This window comes from Fistularia commersonii, chromosome 5 (assembly GCF_037954325.1).
Source record: "Fistularia commersonii isolate RoL2024-O1a breed Wild chromosome 5, RoL_Fcom_v1.0, whole genome shotgun sequence".
Classification (NCBI taxonomy): Eukaryota; Metazoa; Chordata; class Actinopteri; order Syngnathiformes; family Fistulariidae; genus Fistularia; species Fistularia commersonii.
In genome coordinates, this window is record NC_141288.1 from 20038243 (window position 1) to 20057432 (window position 19190).

The following is a 19190-nucleotide window of genomic DNA, read 5'->3' on the forward strand; positions in this document are numbered from 1 at the left end:
TTTCCGAGGAAACCGGGTCCAAATGGCTCTTTGGGTGTTACGGGTTGCCGACCCCTGGTCTGGGTTATTACGCTCTGATTTGACTGAGCCGCCACCGCTGACATGGAACGGACCGAAATGTGCAATATTTCATTTCATAACAGCTACACTACAATTTTTCCTTATCGTACTATTGTGCACTCCTTACCTCACTTGTTACTAAGACACTTATAGTTTTATCACTTGTTTACTAAGACACTTTATAGTTTCACTGAGACACTTTATAGTTTATTTTTATTTCTAATTCTGCCTTTTCTTTTTATTATTTATTACTGTTATATTTTCTGTAACTCTGGCACAACAATTTCCTTTGGGATTAATAAAGTTGTTCTTATCTTATCTTATCTTATCTTATCTTATCTTATCTTATCTTATCTTATCTTATGAGTCCCCGAACGAAGCCGTTGGATGGCTCTTCTTTAATACATAGAGGACTCGCTGTGTTGTCATTTGGAGGAAATGGAGAAAAATAAGGTCGTAAGGTTCGGCCTTTGCTGCAAGCAATAAGCTAGTAATGGAATGTAGTTAGGAATTGGTAAATTACATAAAGAATGACCTTCCAAACAAACAAAGGAATGAAAATAAGAAGTTTTTCTGACATTGTTAGAAGAATGAACGGGTCTGACACGGCACGCGATGAAGCTCCAAACCGTCCAAATGTCCGCGGCGGCGGAGACAAAGAATAGAAACAGCAGATATGGGCGAAAGCAGAACAATGCGCGGTATAATAATGGAATTAATCTAAGATTTCAGACCTAACAGTCTGTGTGTCGCACGCACTGTCAGCACATTCCTTGACGTACGCACACACACACACACACACACACACGAATCTAGAAACAAAAAATAAAAACGGACTACATAATTAATGAAAATGTGTGTGTGGGGTTTGGTGACCCGGCAGATGATTCACGCGAGGGTGGAGTGCACGTTGGAGCTCTGCAGGGCAGGCGTGTCTGCCTGCGCGCTTATTCTTGTGCATTTTTTATCCGCGATCACGAGTGCTTAATGGAGTATTTTAGCCTTAATTCGGCTTTATGTTTATTCATATCATTGCTGTCTGAGTTAAAGGACGCGTCAAGAGCGCAACACACTTTAGGGACCGAGGTCTGCATATTGTGCGATGTTGGACCTCGACACGTTCGAGAGACGCCATATGGTGGACAAGTTGTGCGCCGAACACCTTGCGATTATGTCACGTGACACACACACACATTCGAGAGTAAATTATGTCCAGTGGAGAGGGAACAAGCTCTTCACTACCACATACTGTTTTGTACATAATGAAATCTTGTTCGGAGCCTCCTCTGGGATACATATGGCCACCAAAATGTTCTCTGCCCCCAAAATATGGAGGTTTGTTGACCCACGGGGCTAACGGTGGAAAGTATTAGCATATTATCCTGATTTATTGACGACATATACAGCCAGCTTCTGAAAAGTATGTCAAAAGGATTTGTGTGGGAAGCAGAGATGGAAGGATGGAAACAACAGCAGATGACAACGTGACACGCAAGGTCACTGTGTGTGTGTGTGTGTGTGTGTGTGTGTGTGTGTTCTTCTCGCCGCACGGAGCCAATTTCTGGACGTGCACAAATGAATGAACACGCGATATAAGGGACCTCCTCCCTAAAATCGAAGCGCGGCAGCTCGGATGTACGGCGACGCGTGGGCGAACGCGGAATGCAGCCGTCTTGACGCGTCACGCTTTGCGCGTGGAAGAAGGCGAGAAAAAAAAAAAAGAGGCGATGTTGCTGCTGTCTAAATCCTAATGAGCAGTAAACTTCATGAGAGTTGAGAGCGGGAGGAAAGGTGGGAGTTCAGACGGAGGAAGAAGGGCGGCGACCGGATTCGTACTGGCTGCGCGGCGTCCAATGGGTTTGAATTGCGGTGAAATTTCTCTACCCCATAACTCTCTGATTTTCTGTCTGTTATGACAAAACCGCTTCCTGCCAGCGATGACTCCGACCAATTTTCTCCACTTTTCGGTCGGGTGACTGCTCGAGTCGAAAATAAAACTAAAAATAAAAAATGATGTTGATTTACCGCAATAAAATGACATGAAGCCATTGTGTAGAACTGTGGGAAAAGGTACGAGAGGGTACTTGAAAAACGTCTCGCCGCGGCCGGGACCGGAGTTAAATACAAGAACAGACACGAAAAAAACGAAAAAAAGAATCTGCTCCGTTTCTTGACATATCCCGACACGTGCCGGATATTCTGCCGGTACTGTCTTACACCCTGGAAATGGACGGCAGGTACGAAATCGCGCGATAAATTGGCCGCCAGTCGCGTCCCGCCGCTTCGGCTCACTTATGTTACATTACATTACATTACATTGCATTTGGCAGACGCTTTTATCCAAAGCGACTTACAATAGAGGACATAGGGACTGCAAATACACTTGCAAATACACGATGCACAGGAAATGTTAAAAAGTAACACGGTCGCCTTTTTCTCTGCATTCACGTCCCAGATGGCATTGAGTTTGTTACGACCGCAAATGTCCCGAGTATTTTCTTTTCAAGTGGTGTCCCATGACTGCCCTGCATTATCTCTCTATTATGTTTGGCGGCTTCCTTCATTTGTGCCTGTGAAAGTATGATTCTGCTCATTTGTGGGCACGGCAAATTACGGGTTGGTTGCAAGTGATATGCAAGATTATGCAACGCAAAGCAGGTTTACCATGTTTAATGTAAAAAGAAAGACGTGCCCTTTCGGTCCTGCAGCCTTTTTCCTGAACTGGTTTTCGATCAGAAATGAAAGGAGGCCTGGTAATGTGTGTCACGTGGAATTAAAAAGCGTAACGAAAACAATTACGAATTGAAATACAGGTCCTCTGCAGGGGCCCGGTCGCAGATGCTTTTAAATGTTTATTTGTGGGTCCGCTATCTAGCGTATTATAATCATTATTTCATAGGGTAATAAAAGTAACTGAAAATGCGCCGGGAGAAGCCAGGACCGTTCCCTCGGGGAGGATTCAAAAAGTTAATCATAAAAAAAACAAACACCAAAGAAAACGAACTTGACATTTCGGACAAGAAAAACAAAATCGTGATTTAAATATCCCCGCAGAACGCTAAATGTCAAATAGAAAATGGCCCAATAAATAATTTGCAATCACACTCGGTGTGTAAATTATGAATATTTGTCACACGACTCGACGGTTAACCCCGAGGATCCGCTAAACAAACACCGGCGGAGGAAACATTCGGTTCTCGGCGCATCAGGTGGGAGCGGCGCGTAGAAAAACGAAGTCAGGTTCGTTCACCGTCGCGCAAGAATCGCGATATCGTCGTTACATTACATCGCCTTTTCGCACAAAAGCGCAAAGCAAAGAAAATAAGCAGCGGATTCAGGCTGGAAATGTCGGATGTGTTTAGCGCGCATGTTATTGTGTTGTGGACGAATCTGCGCAAACAGTTAAGTCACATGTGAGTCCATTTATGTGTGTTTTATCCATCAGAGTAAACCTGTGTGTTCTGCGGGGGGACGCTGAGCACGGTTCGCTTCGATAAATCAATCACGGCGCGCTCGCAAAACCCAGCGAATGCGCACATGCAAATTCTCAAAAAGAAAACATAGTTATAACATTCTGAAGTGCTGACGCCTCTAAATAATCACACGGGCTGTTACTCCGACAATAAAACGCCCAATAACTTGCTCACCTGGGCTTGGAATGGACTGGAATGGCGCCGCACACACACACACACACACACACAAATTCCCTTTGTTTTCACTCTCAAATATAGCGTCGAGTTATGTCGGCGGAGAATGCAGAGGACACGGCGCAAGAAAATTAGAGGCGGTGCCCATTTTCCCTTCATACTCCAATAAAAGTCCCAGTGTGTTTAAACAGACAGGACATGGTAACATTTCTGTTTCAGTCCAAATTATTGTTCCACTAAATTAGACCTCGGCGTCGGCTCCTGGAGAGGATGTAAAACAGAGGAAAGTACAAGGAATAATCAGACTCCTGGACTCCTCTCAGCTGTGGCTTAAAGGCCAAACCATCCATTAAAATTACATTAAAAATATACACTAAGTTTCAATGCATGTGTGTGTGTTAGTGTGTGTGTTAGTGTGTGTGTGCGCAATCAATCATGTGAAGTGCCGGACAGTCGTACATGGATATTGCATTAATGCACTACTTACCTCTGTGGCTTAAAGTGCCAAGAGGATGACGGGGGAGATAAAAGAGGAAAGAGGTGAGCGCTGATACGACCGGAGGCCACCGTCCTGGAGCCATGAAGAACGCTGGGACGCTAGCGGAGATAGCATCGCAGCCACCGGCGGCGTCAGGCTTGAAATGATCCGATTTGGCCAAAAACCATGTGAAGACGATGGTGTTCTGGAAGCTAAAACTCCAAACGTACTCGCGAGTTTAAACAAATGTGCTTATATATCCGTTTTAGACTTCTACCTCGGCAGCGTTTGGCGCTAAACGTGCAGTTTTCAAAATTGTTAAGGGGACATATCTCTGCCGCATCGCCAAGACCAGCTGCTGTCGGCGCGTCACTAATCCGTCGCTTCTTGCCAGATACATGTGACCCAGAGGAACATCACCTATTTTTCAGACTATTCGTCCTGCGTCTTATACTCAGGTGCGACTTATACTCGGGTGCGACTTACACTCGGGTGCGCCTTATATATTAAAATACAAAAGGTAACTTTTGTTATTGTCACACTGACTGGCGTGAGAGTGCTCTCTAGACTTGTGTTCCAGTATCAACTACTCCAATTACACCTGTGAAGTTAACTGAGAAAGATTGAACAAAAATCATATTTCGCAGATTACAAGCTGCAAGTAGTGAAATCCGCGTCCAAAAACGGTTACCGAGCAGCAGAAGGAAAGTTTGGTGTGAGCGAGACACTAGTGAGGGAGGTGCGACAAGTGGAGGATACTCTAACTGCAATGAAGAAAACAACAAAAAGAAGCTGGCGACTTTACGGGAGGTCCTTCTTGGCGTTAGCGCTTCATGCTACGCAACCGCCTCTCGATCTGAGCACGGAGAACCAAGTACCAAAAATATGTTGCGTTAACATACCAGACACGTCGGCCTGTTGTTATTGCTATTGCGGTACTTTTTAGAGCAGGCCTGACCGAAGTCCTGTCATGAAATCAACAGTATGTGGCCCGCCGTGAACAAAACACAAATACAAAAAAAACACTTCTAAAATGGCAACTGCAACTAAAAAGAGAAAAGCTAACAGCAAGGACCGCCGTTTCCAGGACAAGCCGAAATTGGAATACCGTAATTTCCGGACTATTAAGCGCACCTCAATATAAGCCGCACCGGCTAGCCGATCGCTATCTCGGGCTTCCTCCTGCGCATTAAAACCGTCAAAGTCGTCTTCTTCGTTGTCGGAGTTGAACGGACTTAGAGTTTCCCGGTCATTTCATCGGTCCGATGTGACGAGGATAAATGTTTTAGCGTCGTGAAGCTCGTTATATTAGCCGTATCGTTGTTTATGTGAAAAAAGTCGCGGCTTATCGTCCGGAAATGACGCTATTTTTTCACTGATGTATGAAACGACTGTGTCTGCATACAGAGACTGCGGCTGATTTCAAAGAATTCAATATTAAGAGGCACTACCAGAAGAAACATGCTAACTATGACAAGCTAACAGCGAACCAACGCGCTGAAAAATTGACGCAACTGCATGCTGTTTCGATAGCACAGCTGTGTTTTTTCACAAGAGCCCGTGACTCAGATTAAAGTTCCACAAAGCCGATCTACACGGTGGCGATGCCAATTGCCGAGCACTGCAGACCTTTTAGCGAGGGTGAATTTATTAAATGCTATGTGATGTAATTGGTGGAGAAGATTTGTCCCGAGAAAAAGCAAGAGTTTGCCAACGTTAGCCTGGGTCGTAGCGCTGTGGCACGGAGGATTGAAGAAACCTCATCTAATATCGAGGGACGGTTACAGGCGGTTACAGAGAGGAGTTTGACTTTTTTTCGTTAGCCTGCGACGAAAGCGCTCAGTTACTGACGCTAGTCTGTAAAAAAGTCAGCGATGACGGAGGCAAAGCTAGAAAACTCCACTGTATTATTCACCAACAGGTTCTATGTGCCGAACATCTGAGATATGATCACGTTATGAAAGCGGTGCTAAGGGCTATTAATAATGGTAATTTACAATGGTAACAGTTTGAAGAATGTATCTTTGCAAAAAGTTTGGAGCCCCCAGTTTAGAGGAATGTTCAGAGTTCTGTGATTTCCCACCGGCTGCGAATGTGTTTTGGGAGGAGACAGACCTGAGACGGAGAAGATTAAGTGGAGTCGCGGTTGCTTTTTATAAATATTCTAATAAATATAAGGTTTAGCGAGCAAATTGTCGGGCGCGTCCGCTCGAACATCACACCGTCACTCTCCTTTCAAGGTGAAATGTCCGTTCTTGCTCTCTGATTTTATCGAATAAGTTTCCCCCCAAGTTTTCTTTATTATATTATTATATTGTGCTCCTGAGTTAACGTTGCTGATCCATTTGAATTATTTATTGATTTTATCTCATTTTATTTTTCATTATCAAACGGTTCAGTCGGTCAAAAAATGTTTACAGTTTAAACGCGGATTTCATTTTTTTTTTTTTTTTATTTCATGCACATTTTTAAATCTTTAAATATTTTCTGCTACAGACTAAAAAAGAATGTTAATAAAATATTTTTTTTGTTGCAAGTTGATCAATATTCAATTTTTTTTTAATGTTAATTTCATATATATATTATTTTCTTTTTTTTTTTTTTATTTTAGTCTTCACAATTTTGATACTGCTACCCCATGTGCCCCCCAATTGCCCCTTGGGGACAAATCAAGTTTTTCCAGATTCTAATACAGATACAATGTTGTGCAGAAGTGCACACAGAACAATTTTATAACAATTCATAGTTATGGGGCGGGAGCGCGACATGTTTTCTCCTTCCTAGCGGGGGTCCAATCCCAAAGCAATCGGCTCCCTTCCAACAACCCGAAGCGGGCTTGATTTAGCACCGCTAGCGCCGCCGTCACCGTCCGCTGACGGGCGGCGGTCCTCGGTTCACTTCCCCGAGAGGAAGCGACGAGGAGCGGGCGATCTCCCGTGGAATATGCAATTTTCTCACCGCAGCGGGCTCGCCGCGGGCCGACTGCAGCGCCGTCAGCGGGATGAAAACCAAGAAACGATCCGATTCGCGGGGGCTAAATCTCCACATCCGAGCGCCCCGACGACGGCGGGTCCGATCCGACGGGGAAAAAAAGGGGTGACGAGCTCACGAAACGTCGCTTTACCCTCCCCGCCCCTTGCGTGAAAAACGTCTCGCTCTCCCGCATCAGCAGTTTCACCCCGCCGCTTTTTTTTTTTTGTTTGTTTAAATTGCGGCCAACTTTCGAACACATCAAACATCCACAGAAACATTACAAACCGGCGGCGTAGCCGGGAGCTCTTCCGCTGTCCAAGCAGCCCGTAAGCTCGCTAAGCTCCCAACCCTCATATTTTTAACACAATGAAGGTGAATAGACTAAACAAAATTCCATTTGACTGAGAAATTTCTAAAACCCCGGCGTGCGAGAGTGTATTGGTACAGAGAGAAGTTATGTATCGCCGCGATTTGGACGATGGATAGAAAACGAACGGATAAACAGATCGGAAGATAGTCGAAAGACAACACGAACCCGATCGCGTTCGTATAAATGGTGTTTTCGGAATCTTACTTCATCTCCAGGACCTCCTCCAGGTGTTTCCGCCTCTCGGCCCGCAGGGCGGTCAGGTGACCCTCCTTCTCGGCCAGTGAGAGCTGAGTCGATGACAGCTTGGCTTTCATCACCTCCAGTTCCTGTTTCACCTTCTCCATGGCAACCAGCAGGTCCTCCACCTGACGCACACACACATACGTTGTAGCGCGTTTTTTTTTTTTTTTTTTGCCGCGACTTCTCCGATTTCTAAATATTTACGTTTGATTCTCTTCCTTTCCTACTTTTTTAAACACAGATATGATCCAAAAATAACACTTTTGTCGGTGTGTATGTGCATTCCTTTCCTCCCCCCCGCCTCCTCCTGCGTCTGCGGATGCAGCGCATTGACATGTGGTGGCTATTTTTTTGTTTTCGCAGCGGCCTAATCGGGTTTTCTGACACTCGAGTTCGCCGATGAATCTCGCCGCGGCCCCTGGATTTTCTTCGTTTCTTGTACGGCGTGAAGAAAGTCTAGATAAGACGAGAGATTTTTATTTTGTTTTTGACTTTTCGAAATAATACGCAAATATGATTAATTACCGGGATGTCATTCGTCGGAAAGTCACCCCCTTTTCCGGGCGGTGATGGCTGGTCCCGGAGCAGGGTGTGTTATATTATGAAACAGCGGATTTATGTGTGCATGAATGCATATCACATGCTCACACACACACACACACACACACACACACACACACACATGGTTTGCTTGGGTATTGCGGTGGCATGGATTCCTGCTGAAGGGCAGTATATTATAGAGAAGAGCAGTGAGAATTTACGGCCGTAAGTATGCGCCGTACTCCTCGGAAAATCTGCTCCTCCTATATTTTATTATCTCAAAGTTGAGCCGGAGTGGAAAAATCTCGTTTTTTTTTTACTTTTTTTTTTTTTTGTTGTTTTACCCTCGCTCGTCGATACGGTTGAAAGCTGTCAGTGCGCGTTATTCACCTTAACTCAAGACATACGTCCGAATTCGGTTTAAAATAACACGGTCTCCTTTGTTTGATTCGGTGGATTTTGATGCGAGCAGACGCCGGTGAGTTAAGCTGCATTTTAATTACCATAAAAATTCTACGTACCCGGTCACACATTGCAAATAAGTGGATTATCGCTGTTGATGGAGAAGCGTCCCCGCCGACAGTGAACCCTCCAGAACTTTGGCTTAAATGACACTTCTGCAGCGCATCATTATAAGCGCCTGTTTCTACAGACAGCACCAAACCAAATAACAAGTGCTAACGACCCGAGATTCGGGGGAAGAAGAGCGGAGAACGAGGCGAGAGTCCTGTCGGAGAACACAAAACTCACAGGAATGAGCGGCAAGAAGTGTTTTGGCACTCTGGTGAAAATTTACAAGGGAAGATTTCTGCTCTCACATTTTGTCCTCATTCCTCCCTTTGTACATTTCTGATGTTTCTTCCAGCTCCGTTCTTCAAGAATTCCCCGACTTCTGGTCCAGGAGATTCTCCCTCGCCCCCGATATCACGGGAAAATTATATTTATGATACACCGTACGTTCCTTTTGCTTTACTTTTAATCCCTATTTGACATTTCTCAGTTGGATTTTCATTTTAAAACATTGAAGGTGAATTCCGTCGACAACAGCAAATGAGCACAAGACAAATAAACACAAAAACAACACACACACACAGGATACACACATTTACAAACAAAGATAACCAAACACAGTTCTTGTGCATTAAGAAAACAGACATGAGTGAGCAAACACAGAAAAACAGCTCATTCTAAAGGGGTCTGGTTGACAAAATCCAAACATGCAAAAGCTGAAATGAAAACACGGAATAAACATCTTTGAAAAGTGAAAAGTTGGCGAGCGAGTTGTGTGATGACAGTGTTTTACCTTGGACCACCTAAAGCCAGTTGTGGTAAACTCATGCAGTGGAATGTGACAGAGCTGTATGCGAAAGAAAAGAGAAAAAGGAAGTAGAAAGACGGGAGAGAGACGGGCGGAAAGATAGGAAAGGGAAATATAACAGGGGGAAAAAAAAAAAAAAAAAAAAAAATACAGAAGTTGTTGAAAAGAGTTGGAAGACGGGAAGAAATTGATCAACGGGAGCAGCGGGACGGGAGATAAAGGAGAAATATGTGGGGAGGAAACAGAAAGAAGAGAAAGATAAAAATGATCAAGTGAAAAGATACTCGGCAACAAAATGTAGAGAATGCAAGACAAAATATTCCGCGCAGGACAGAAAGAGAGGCGGCCAGGACGTTGAGCAATAATGTCAGAAACAGCATTGAAAAAGCATTTCTCCCGGCCAAAAGGAGGGAACGATGACAGGCCAATAAGGGATGAGTGAGAGAGGATGAACGGGACGAGGCCTGGCTGGAGGAGAGGACGGCGGCGCGACATCTTTAATATCGCCGTTTTTAAGGCAAAAAAGCAGAACGGTATGTTTGTGGAAAACATGGTTGGAGCGGCGAAAGACCCCCCCGGGAGATGTTTGAATGGCAAAAATCGGGTGGAAAAACAAACAAAACAAAAAAAAAAAAAAAAACTCCGTCGGGAAAATATCGGTCGCCACGGTGACAATAATAACCGGAAATGGACGGCGGTCACCGATTCTGCAAACGCGGTTGGAAACGGCGGAGAAGAGCGGGCTCGATCATGTCAGAAAAAGAAAAAAAAGCAAGCGGCGTTCGATCTGAGCGAGGTTAGATGCCTTCCAGCGGGAGAACCGACAACACGCCGCTCCTCCAGACGTGACTCAAACACACTGTTTGCTCTGCTACTCATACGGGAAATGAACAAAGGTTTCCCCACTGCAAAATGGATTTGTGGGGATCCACCTGCCGCGCTCGTTCGCTTAAAAACATCGACTTAAACCGCCAATTACAAAGTTCTGTAAATGTAATGGCGTGACATAAATGCTGCCCGGACCGGAAGGACGTCGGGGTTGTTTGGACGCTCAGCGGATAAGAAAGGACGGAAACCCGGAGGCTGGACGCTCTCTCTTTACTTTGGTTTCTAAAATGACACGCACATACGATAATGAGTCACGTCTAGCAGAAAACGTCTCGGATTTTTACGTGGTCGACCTATTTTTGGCCGAGAAAAGCCAGCGCGGGGGACGGTCCCTCGCTTGTCGATCCACGGCGGCGCGCTAAAGGTGCGTTAGCGACGGCGCGGGCGGGTGAAAATGTGAACCCTCCGAACAGAGCGCGCTCATTAAGGCAGCAAACTGTCTCTGCCATCGTTTTATAAATCATTACGTGAAAGGTTAATCGCAGTGACGCAGTTGTAAAACGGGGACATCATAATATTTATTTACAATTTATTCCTGTGCAGAGACGTGTTTCCAGCTCAAAACCCGAAGGCGAGTCCATCTGGCTCCGTCTGAATGCGACGCTGTGCCGCGTCGGCGCTCTGTTTGAATAGCAGTTAGCACATCGTGTTTGTGCGTCCGCTCCGAGGAGTCCCTATATGTATGTCGCGCTCTGTCTTCTACATCGCTTTCCCGCTCGCGAGGAGCAGATTTGACGTATGCGTGTGTGTGCGTCGCTGCTGAAAGGCTGAATTAGTGCTGTTGATGTTGGGCGAGGCCTGGACGCGGCGTTTGGCTAGCATCTGCGCGCCGCCGCTGTCTCCGCTTCTTCCTTCCTCGCCGAGGCGTTTTAACACGAGCGCGCTCTCCAGAACCGTGTCCTGGCCCAAATGGCTTCTGTTCTTTCTAATTAAATATGCCACTTGGAGCAATTTGAGGTTTTCACGATACATCACAGTGGGATGAAATGTGAAATGTTTGGCATGTTTACTGTACACAGAGTTTTGCGGATGATGAATCACGTCGGGAGGGAGGGGGAGGACTTTTCCATCCTTGCTCGCCATGAAGCAACGTTTGCTATTGTCAACTAAGGTTTTATTTAAACAGAGCACTACTTTGTTTTCCTTTTTGCGGATTGTATTTATAGCATTGGTTTCAAGTATGTGCACCGAAACGCGACCATGATTTACTGATGCTCAAGTGGTACACAAGTCTTTTCTGGTGGCAGGAAAGCAAATATATAGCGCCATATACTAGAATATCCTCAAGATTGCTCTTAAAGAAGCGGTCTGGGGAAAATACCTGATGCATGCATTTAGTGGAGAGTGATACCACCTCTTCTGTATTAGCAAAACACATAAATCCGATAGGTGTAATAAGCTAAATAGTGAGCTTTACAAGTGTCCGTGCATGTTTGTTAGCGCTGGGGGAGACGCGGCTTCGTGTTCTGCTAAGCTAATTTCCTCCTGCATATTTACAGATAGGAGAGCGGCGGCTCATCCATCAGGCTATCAACGGGGAAGAAAAGAACTCCAACCGTTCCGTCAAATTCACATCGTTTTCCCTGATTTTTCCCGCGACTTCTTGATTCAAACCCGTCAGGAAAATTCACAAAGTGAAATATCCACATTGCAAATTGTATCATTTCACCCGATAGACCACGCAGTCTGTCGCCTGCGCCATTGAAAGGTGTTTTTGCGGGTGTCCTATGAGAATCACGTATATTTCGTGCATCTCTTCTCACACACAACACACACACACACACACACACACACACACACACACACACACACACAGTCTGTCTGTCTTGACCAGGGGTGTCACACTCGGCCTAATTTGATGTCATGGGACCGGAGCAGTAAAATCAGAGCGTAATTACCGAGAAGTGTCAATGAGTCTACATTTTGTTTTAGTGTAAAGGAGAACGATAAAAACGATAAAAATCGCTACATGTAATGAACTGTTCCTTCAAAAGGAATACATGTAAAAATGTAAAAATGCTATTCATAATGGGGATAAATAAATGGCAAATTATTATAATTATGATCATTATTATTATTTTCAGACCCGGAAGCTACATTGCTGCCATCAGGAAGTTCTGAGTCCCATCGTGTTGTGTCATGTTGCTAACACTGACTAAAACAGTGCACCAAGTGCAGACAATAAAGGAACGGCATTTTTATTTCTTAAAAAGTAGTTCATGATTTTTATGTATTTTTATCAAATTGTAGATTTATTCCACGGGCCAGATAGGACCAGCCGGTGGGCCGGCAGCGGCCCGCAGCCCGTACGTTTGACACCCCTGTACTAGACATTTCTACATCTACACTGGACTTTAGGTAAACTTGTTTTTTGAACTCTATTTCTGTTGGTTGGGCATCTCGAGTTGCACTTGGGTCCGTTCACTGTCCCATTCTGACTCTTTCAAAATGTAAGGGAAGAAAGAAAACTGTTTCTCATCAACGATAACAACGACTTGGACTGCTCTTAAGACGAAAAAAAAAAAAATTCCTGATCAGTCCCGCGGTGGGAAGTTCCATCATTTCCTCAACTCTGACAAATTACGAACGGATAAATTTACTGGGCCTCAAGAGATTGATTAGTATATAACGTATCGTCATTCACAACAACCGTGTTGTGTCATGTTGCTAACACTGCCTAAAACGGTGCGTAGCTAGCACACAATATAGAAGCTGCGTTTTTATGTTGTTTTTTTAAATCGTAGATTTATTCTTCGGGCCCGATTGGACCCCCTGGCGGGCCGGGACTGGCCCGCGGGCCGTACGTTTGCACAGACCTTGGTCCTGGAGCCACGATTAAGTGTGTAAGCAACATGCCACAAAGGTACAAATATCTGTTTTTACATCTGCACTAATACCCGTGTCTGTGCCGAAGACGTCCGGCGAGTAAAAGCTGGAGAAGACGGCCGGCGTTTAGAGTCGGGGAACAACAACGGAGTTGACCCATTTCGCCGACAGCTCCGGCTGACCGTGTGTTTTCTCAGCGCAGTTTTCGTCCTCGCGGCCCACGTTGTTTTTTTCCCCCGCTTGTCAAAACCCATCCACGTTCAGAGGAACATTTCCCATCCCTTTGGCCTCGTTACATTAGCGGTACCCACGGCAACGGCACACACTGCGACGGGCGTGAGGTCGCGTCCGCTAAACCTTTCCTTCTGACCGTCCCGGACGCCATTATGAGCTTTCCTGCTGCCTCCGTGGAGATAAAACACATGATAAATTGGAGCGGTCGGCGCGCGGCCCTTTAAGAAATAGCTGTTTGTGCGATCCTGAGGCGGACAAAATACAAGTTGTTCTTTAAATAGGGATGTATTTACCTCTCTGCCAAATGAGGAGTGACTGGGCAAACACACACACACACACACACACACACACACACAGACACGCGGCCACACCTGAATGAGCTCAGTTGGCAAAGGGCATGTGTGTTGCCGCTGCCATTAGCCGCATTTGGCATGGCGATGTTTAGCTATGTCAGAGAGAGTTTTATGTCCTAAAACAGTTTGTCTGTGTGTTTCCTTGAGGATCTTTTTTTCAAACGGGCCCCCACAAAGACGGAAAAATAAAACAAAATTGTCCAAATTGTGTTTATTCGCTCGCGTAAAATGTAATCGGGGTCGGGTTGAAGGGGAGGTTAAGGTTCGGGGGTCACGTGTTTGCGGATGAGGGGTAATGACAGGATCCCGCCAGGGCCGACCGCCGTGCGCTTTTCACGTGCGCAATGGATTCATTTCCCACCAGACTCGCTGAATTTGTCACTTTCCCCGAGTGTTTTCTCATGTGAATAAGAGGGCTTTTTGTAGCTTGTTTTTCCCTTTGTCTATTAATAGCCAGCGGTCATCGTCAAAATGGTACGTCCGCTTCATTTTTCAATTTTCAAACCAACATCCGGATGCTCTCACGTAGGAAATCCACACAAATTAATCCGATATGACGCCTCTCTTATTTTCAAATCTAATTTTATTGCGCAGGGAGACGACAGATTCGGCGAGAGCGCCACGACGATAATCCGGCGGTTAAATGTTAACTCTCTCGGAGGTCACCGAGTTCAAAACGAAGAGAAAATCTTCAACGGAGGATCGAGATCGGGGCCGAAACGGCGGCGTTTGCCGGCGGACCCGGTGGGATCCGGAGGCGAGGAGCTTCCTTTCACATGTAGAAACAAAGAAAAAGACGCTACCTGTTTCTCGGCGTGTGTGCGCGCCTGTTCCTCCTGGGCGAGGACCACCTCCCGCTCCGCTGTGATCTGAACGCTTTCCCTCAGAGCCTCCTCCAGCTCCTCGATGCGTTCCTCCTTATGGCGCAGCGAATCCTGCAAAATACAGAGCACTGCGCTGATCGAGCCCGTTTAAAATGCACATAAATGTATATATTTATGGAGAGACCACCTAGGAAGAAAAACGATTTAATCTAACGAAAACGTTATATTTACATTTTATACAGTGGGGAAAAAAAATAAAGGGAACACTTAAACAACACAATGTAACTCCAAGTGTTCCCTGAATTTTTTTGGAGCAGTATATGTGTAAAAAAAATTTTTTTTTTTATTGTGACATTTCTACCCTCTTTCAGTTATTGTTATCATCAACAAAAACAATTTTCTCAAATAATCTAAATTACATCCGTGCATTACAGTGTGCAAAAAAGAAATAAAGGAAAAACTTCAATAACACAATGTAACTCCAAGTGTTCCCTGAATTTTTTTGAGCAGTATATATGTTGTTTTTTTTTTTAAATTGTGACATTTCTACCCTCTTTCAATTATTGTTATGAACAAAAACAATTTGTCAAATAATTTAAATACAATAAAGGGGACACTTAAACAACACAATGTAACTCCAAGTGTTCCCTGAATCTTTTTGAGCAGTATATATGTTTTTTTTTTTTTAATTGTGAAATTTCTACCCTCTTTCAGTTATTGTTATCAACAAAAACAATTAGTCAAATAATTTAAATTAAAATAAAGGGAACACTTCAACAACACAATGTAACTCCAAGGGTTCCCTGAATTTTTTTTGAGCAGTATATACGTAATTTCTTTTATTTATTTTTTTTTAATTGTGACACTTCTACCCTCTTTCAGTTATTGTTATCAACAAAAACAATTTGTCAAATAATTTAAATTAAAATAAAGGGAACACTTCAACAACACAATGTAACTCCAAGGGTTCCCTGAATTTTTTTTGAGCAGTAAATATATGTAATTTTTTTTTTTTTTTTAATTGTGACATTTCTACCCTCTTTCAGTTATTGTTATCATCAACAAAAACAATTTTCTCAAATAATCTAAATTACATCAGTGCATCAGTGTGCAAAAAAAAATAAAGGGAACACTTAACACAATGTAACTCCATGTGTTCCCTGAATTTTTTTGAGCAGTATATATGTAAAAAATTTTTTTTTTTTTTTATTGTGACATTTCTACCCTCTTTCAGTTATTGTTATCGACAAAAACAATTTGTCAAATCATTTAAATTACATCCGCAACTCCGGTGGTGCTGGAGAACATTTAAGAGGTTTGATAATAAACCGTTAAAACTCCCTGATTTGACTTGGAAGCGAACGCATCATTTGATTTTTTTAACATTGAAAAAAAAAAAAAGAACGCTTCCATATTGTATATTTGACCGAGGCGCCTGATGACAGCGGCTCCGTCTGTCACATCCTGCTTCATGTGTGCCACAAAAAGATCTTCTTTTAACTTTACCGCTTCCAGCCACTGGAATGAGATGTGAAAGACTAAGAAATTAGACAACCTGATCCTCACCTTCCTCAGAGATCTCCGGAATTTCACCGTAACACATGAAGGTGTTTTCAAGTCAAATGAATAGATGGACTTCCCCCCAAAAAAAAAAAAAAAAAAAAATCTCCCTCCCTCTCGCCTGGAAACTGACATCCGCTGTTAAATTAATGATGAGTGATGGTGACAGTGAGTGTGAGCGACAGGATGAGACATTACTGCGTCCGTGAGCACCAGCAAATTCCGATCCCGGTCCAGATGCAACATTACTGGCTGTCTAACTATGCAGACGGAGATGGACTTGATTGGATTAAAATTTCTTATTGTGCTGAATCAAATTTACGGTCTAAATTATACTCATATTCCATTTACCGCCTGAGTGATGGTTAAACTATGCTGAGAGGCTTAGCACTGACACACACACACACCGGTTTTGGTGGTAACCACTGTGGTCTCATAAGTCTGACTGACTCACATAGCTATCAGCTCATCCTCCAACCTCACACACACACACACACACACACACACTGTTCATCTGGCTCGAATCAGAGGCCACTGAGGTTAACAATTACTGAAAGAGGTGAGGAGGGAGGCTTCCAATTGAAAGCTCAGATGGAAATATGACAGAAAACCTCCAAATTGGGGGAGAAAAATAGGAACAAAACCCACAATCCCGGTCATTACCCCACTTATGGCTGTTCATCTTGCGGCCGCTTGACACCCGCAGACAATTAAGAGATAGCCTCATGCCACAGGAAGTGTTTTAAAACCCCCGGCATTCATGACATAGTTGAGAGTGCCGGCCTCCTTCCCTCAACCTTCCTCTCTGCCATTCGTATTCCCTGCCAGTCATCCTCTCCAGATACCCCTCACACACTCCCGTGTGTGTGTGTGTGTGTGTGACAGGATGTTTGACATCGCCCCGGGCGGCTTCCTGTCATAATTGGCATGTTACGATGACGCGGCGTGTTCCAGCAGACAACATTCGAGAAGGAAAAAGAGTGGAGAGAGAGAGGGAGAGAAACTTTGGTTATTTTGGTTGTTTTCTTTTTTTCCTGACCGCCCTTTAATTCCATACCTTTATCTGCTGGGAGCTTTCATTAAGGTTGTCCTCCCTCTTCTTTGCCTCCTCCATCAGTTGGGCATTCCTGCTTTTCTCCAGTTGCTCCTTATGTTTCATGTTGGCCACTTTCTTGGACTGGTCCTTCATCTGCCTGCGCACGGATACACACAATGCACATATCAGGATCATTCGGGCTTATTTAAGTGCAGTCACACACACACTTTTACACCTTTACGGACATGAAGGTAAACAACGACTAGACAAAACCACTGTGAAAAACACAGAATGTCCGGTTAAGGAGTGGGAGTGCAAACGTGAGGTAATTAAATCATCTAAAATAACTAAAAAACAACTGGAAAACAATCCAAAAAAAGGGTTTCTTTAAAAGGTCTTCAGATTTCATGGATCCATTGGGGTTGGCGTGTGCTGTACGTCACAGACAAGTAATTTAAGAGTGATGTATTTTTCAAATAACTGTATGAGTAAGTCTGGAGTGACAGAAGTATGTTAGACTGGTGCAGGACATGTATGCTCGCTGTGAGTCAGTGTACTGTGTACTGTAGTGGTAAAAGAGAAGCGAAAGGTGGAGGTGGGACTTCATCAGGGATCAGCTCTGAGCCCCTTCTTGTTTGCAAGATGATGGACAGGCTGACAGATGAGATTAGACAGGAATCTCCATGGACCATGATGTTTGCAGATGATGTTGAGATCTGAGGTGAGAGCAGGGAACAGGTGGAGGAAAATCTAGAAGTGGAGGTACAAGAGGAGTGAGGGTTAGTCGTGGCAAGACAGAATATATGTGTGTGAATGAGATGAACCCGGTTGGAACGGTGAGGCTACAGGGAGTGGAGATCAAGAAGGTGGAGGATTTCAAGCACCGGTACTTAGGGTTGACAGTCCAGAGTGTAGGAGAGTGTGGAAAAGAGGTGAAGAAACTGGTTCAAGCAGGTTCGAGTGGGTGGAGAAATTTGTCAGACAGAAGACTATCAGCCAGAATGAAAGGAAAGGTGGAGGAGACGGTGGTGAGATGGTCTACGAACACTGACAATGACCAAAAGACAGGAGGCAGAGCTGGAGGTCGCGGAGATGAAGATGCTGAGGTTCTCTTTGGGAGCGACCAGGATGGAGAGGATCAGGAAGGAGTCCATCAGAGGGACAGAACATGGTAGATGTCTTGGAGAGAAGGTCTGAGATGGTTGGGTTATGGACAGAGGAGGGAGAGTCAATATATTGGTAGGAAGGAGGTCTAATGGAAGACCAAGCAGAAGATTAATGGACGCCCTGAGAGAGGATATGAAGTGAGGAGGATCCAGAGAGTAGTGTTAGATGGAGAAGGTGGATTTGCTGTGGTGAAGGGAGAAGAAGAAGAAGAAGAAGAAGAAGAAGAAGAAGAAGAAGAAGAAGAAGAAGAAGAAGAAGAAGAAGAAGAAGAAGAGAAGGACCTGGACGTCTGATGGAGTGTGTTCATTTGCAGCAGTCGCCGTTTGCTCACCGCCATTGTTTGGACATTGGCGTCAGTGCTGCTGTAGATGCCAGCAGCGGGGCGTCCAAGGGTAACCTTTCAAACGCCGTTCCTTTTTTGAAGTATTTGGCATGAATATTTTGTTTGTTTTAGATCCAATGTCGGACTTTTATGTGTGATTTTCATTTCCAACTAAAATGAAATACCTGTCATCATTCTGGCAGAGAGCTGAAGCCCTGACATCTCCGCAGCTGCTTGTTACACACCATTCAACAGCAGCATGTGTTGAAATTAGCTCTTGCATAGAAATATTTAAACCTGGTTCAAATATCAGCCAATCTATTGGTATCAATCCACCCGTCCATCTTCTCCTAG

General features: G+C 44.4%; 1 protein-coding gene across 12 annotated transcripts in view; it reads right to left on the reverse strand.

Moving 5' to 3' along the window:
- LOC147234312 (ELKS/Rab6-interacting/CAST family member 1-like) overlaps positions 1-19190 on the reverse strand; it is a 135380-nt gene that overhangs the window by 60789 nt on the left and 55401 nt on the right. For 6 of the 12 annotated variants that reach the window (XR_015106187.1, XM_086147209.1, XM_086147213.1 and 3 more), the window contains 4 exons: positions 17369-17504; positions 14731-14862; positions 9612-9665; positions 7733-7893 (listed from right to left, as the gene is read on the reverse strand). Coding sequence is in view for 8 of the 12 variants with exons in the window: in XM_086147209.1 (XP_086003335.1) it covers positions 7733-7893; positions 9612-9665; positions 14731-14862; positions 17369-17504 (483 nt within the window). In the remaining 4 variants the exon portion in view is untranslated. The remainder of the gene's footprint in view (positions 1-7732; positions 7894-9611; positions 9666-14730; positions 14863-17368; positions 17505-19190) is intronic. The other 6 variants (XR_015106189.1, XR_015106188.1, XR_015106190.1 and 3 more) reach the window with 1 other exon arrangement.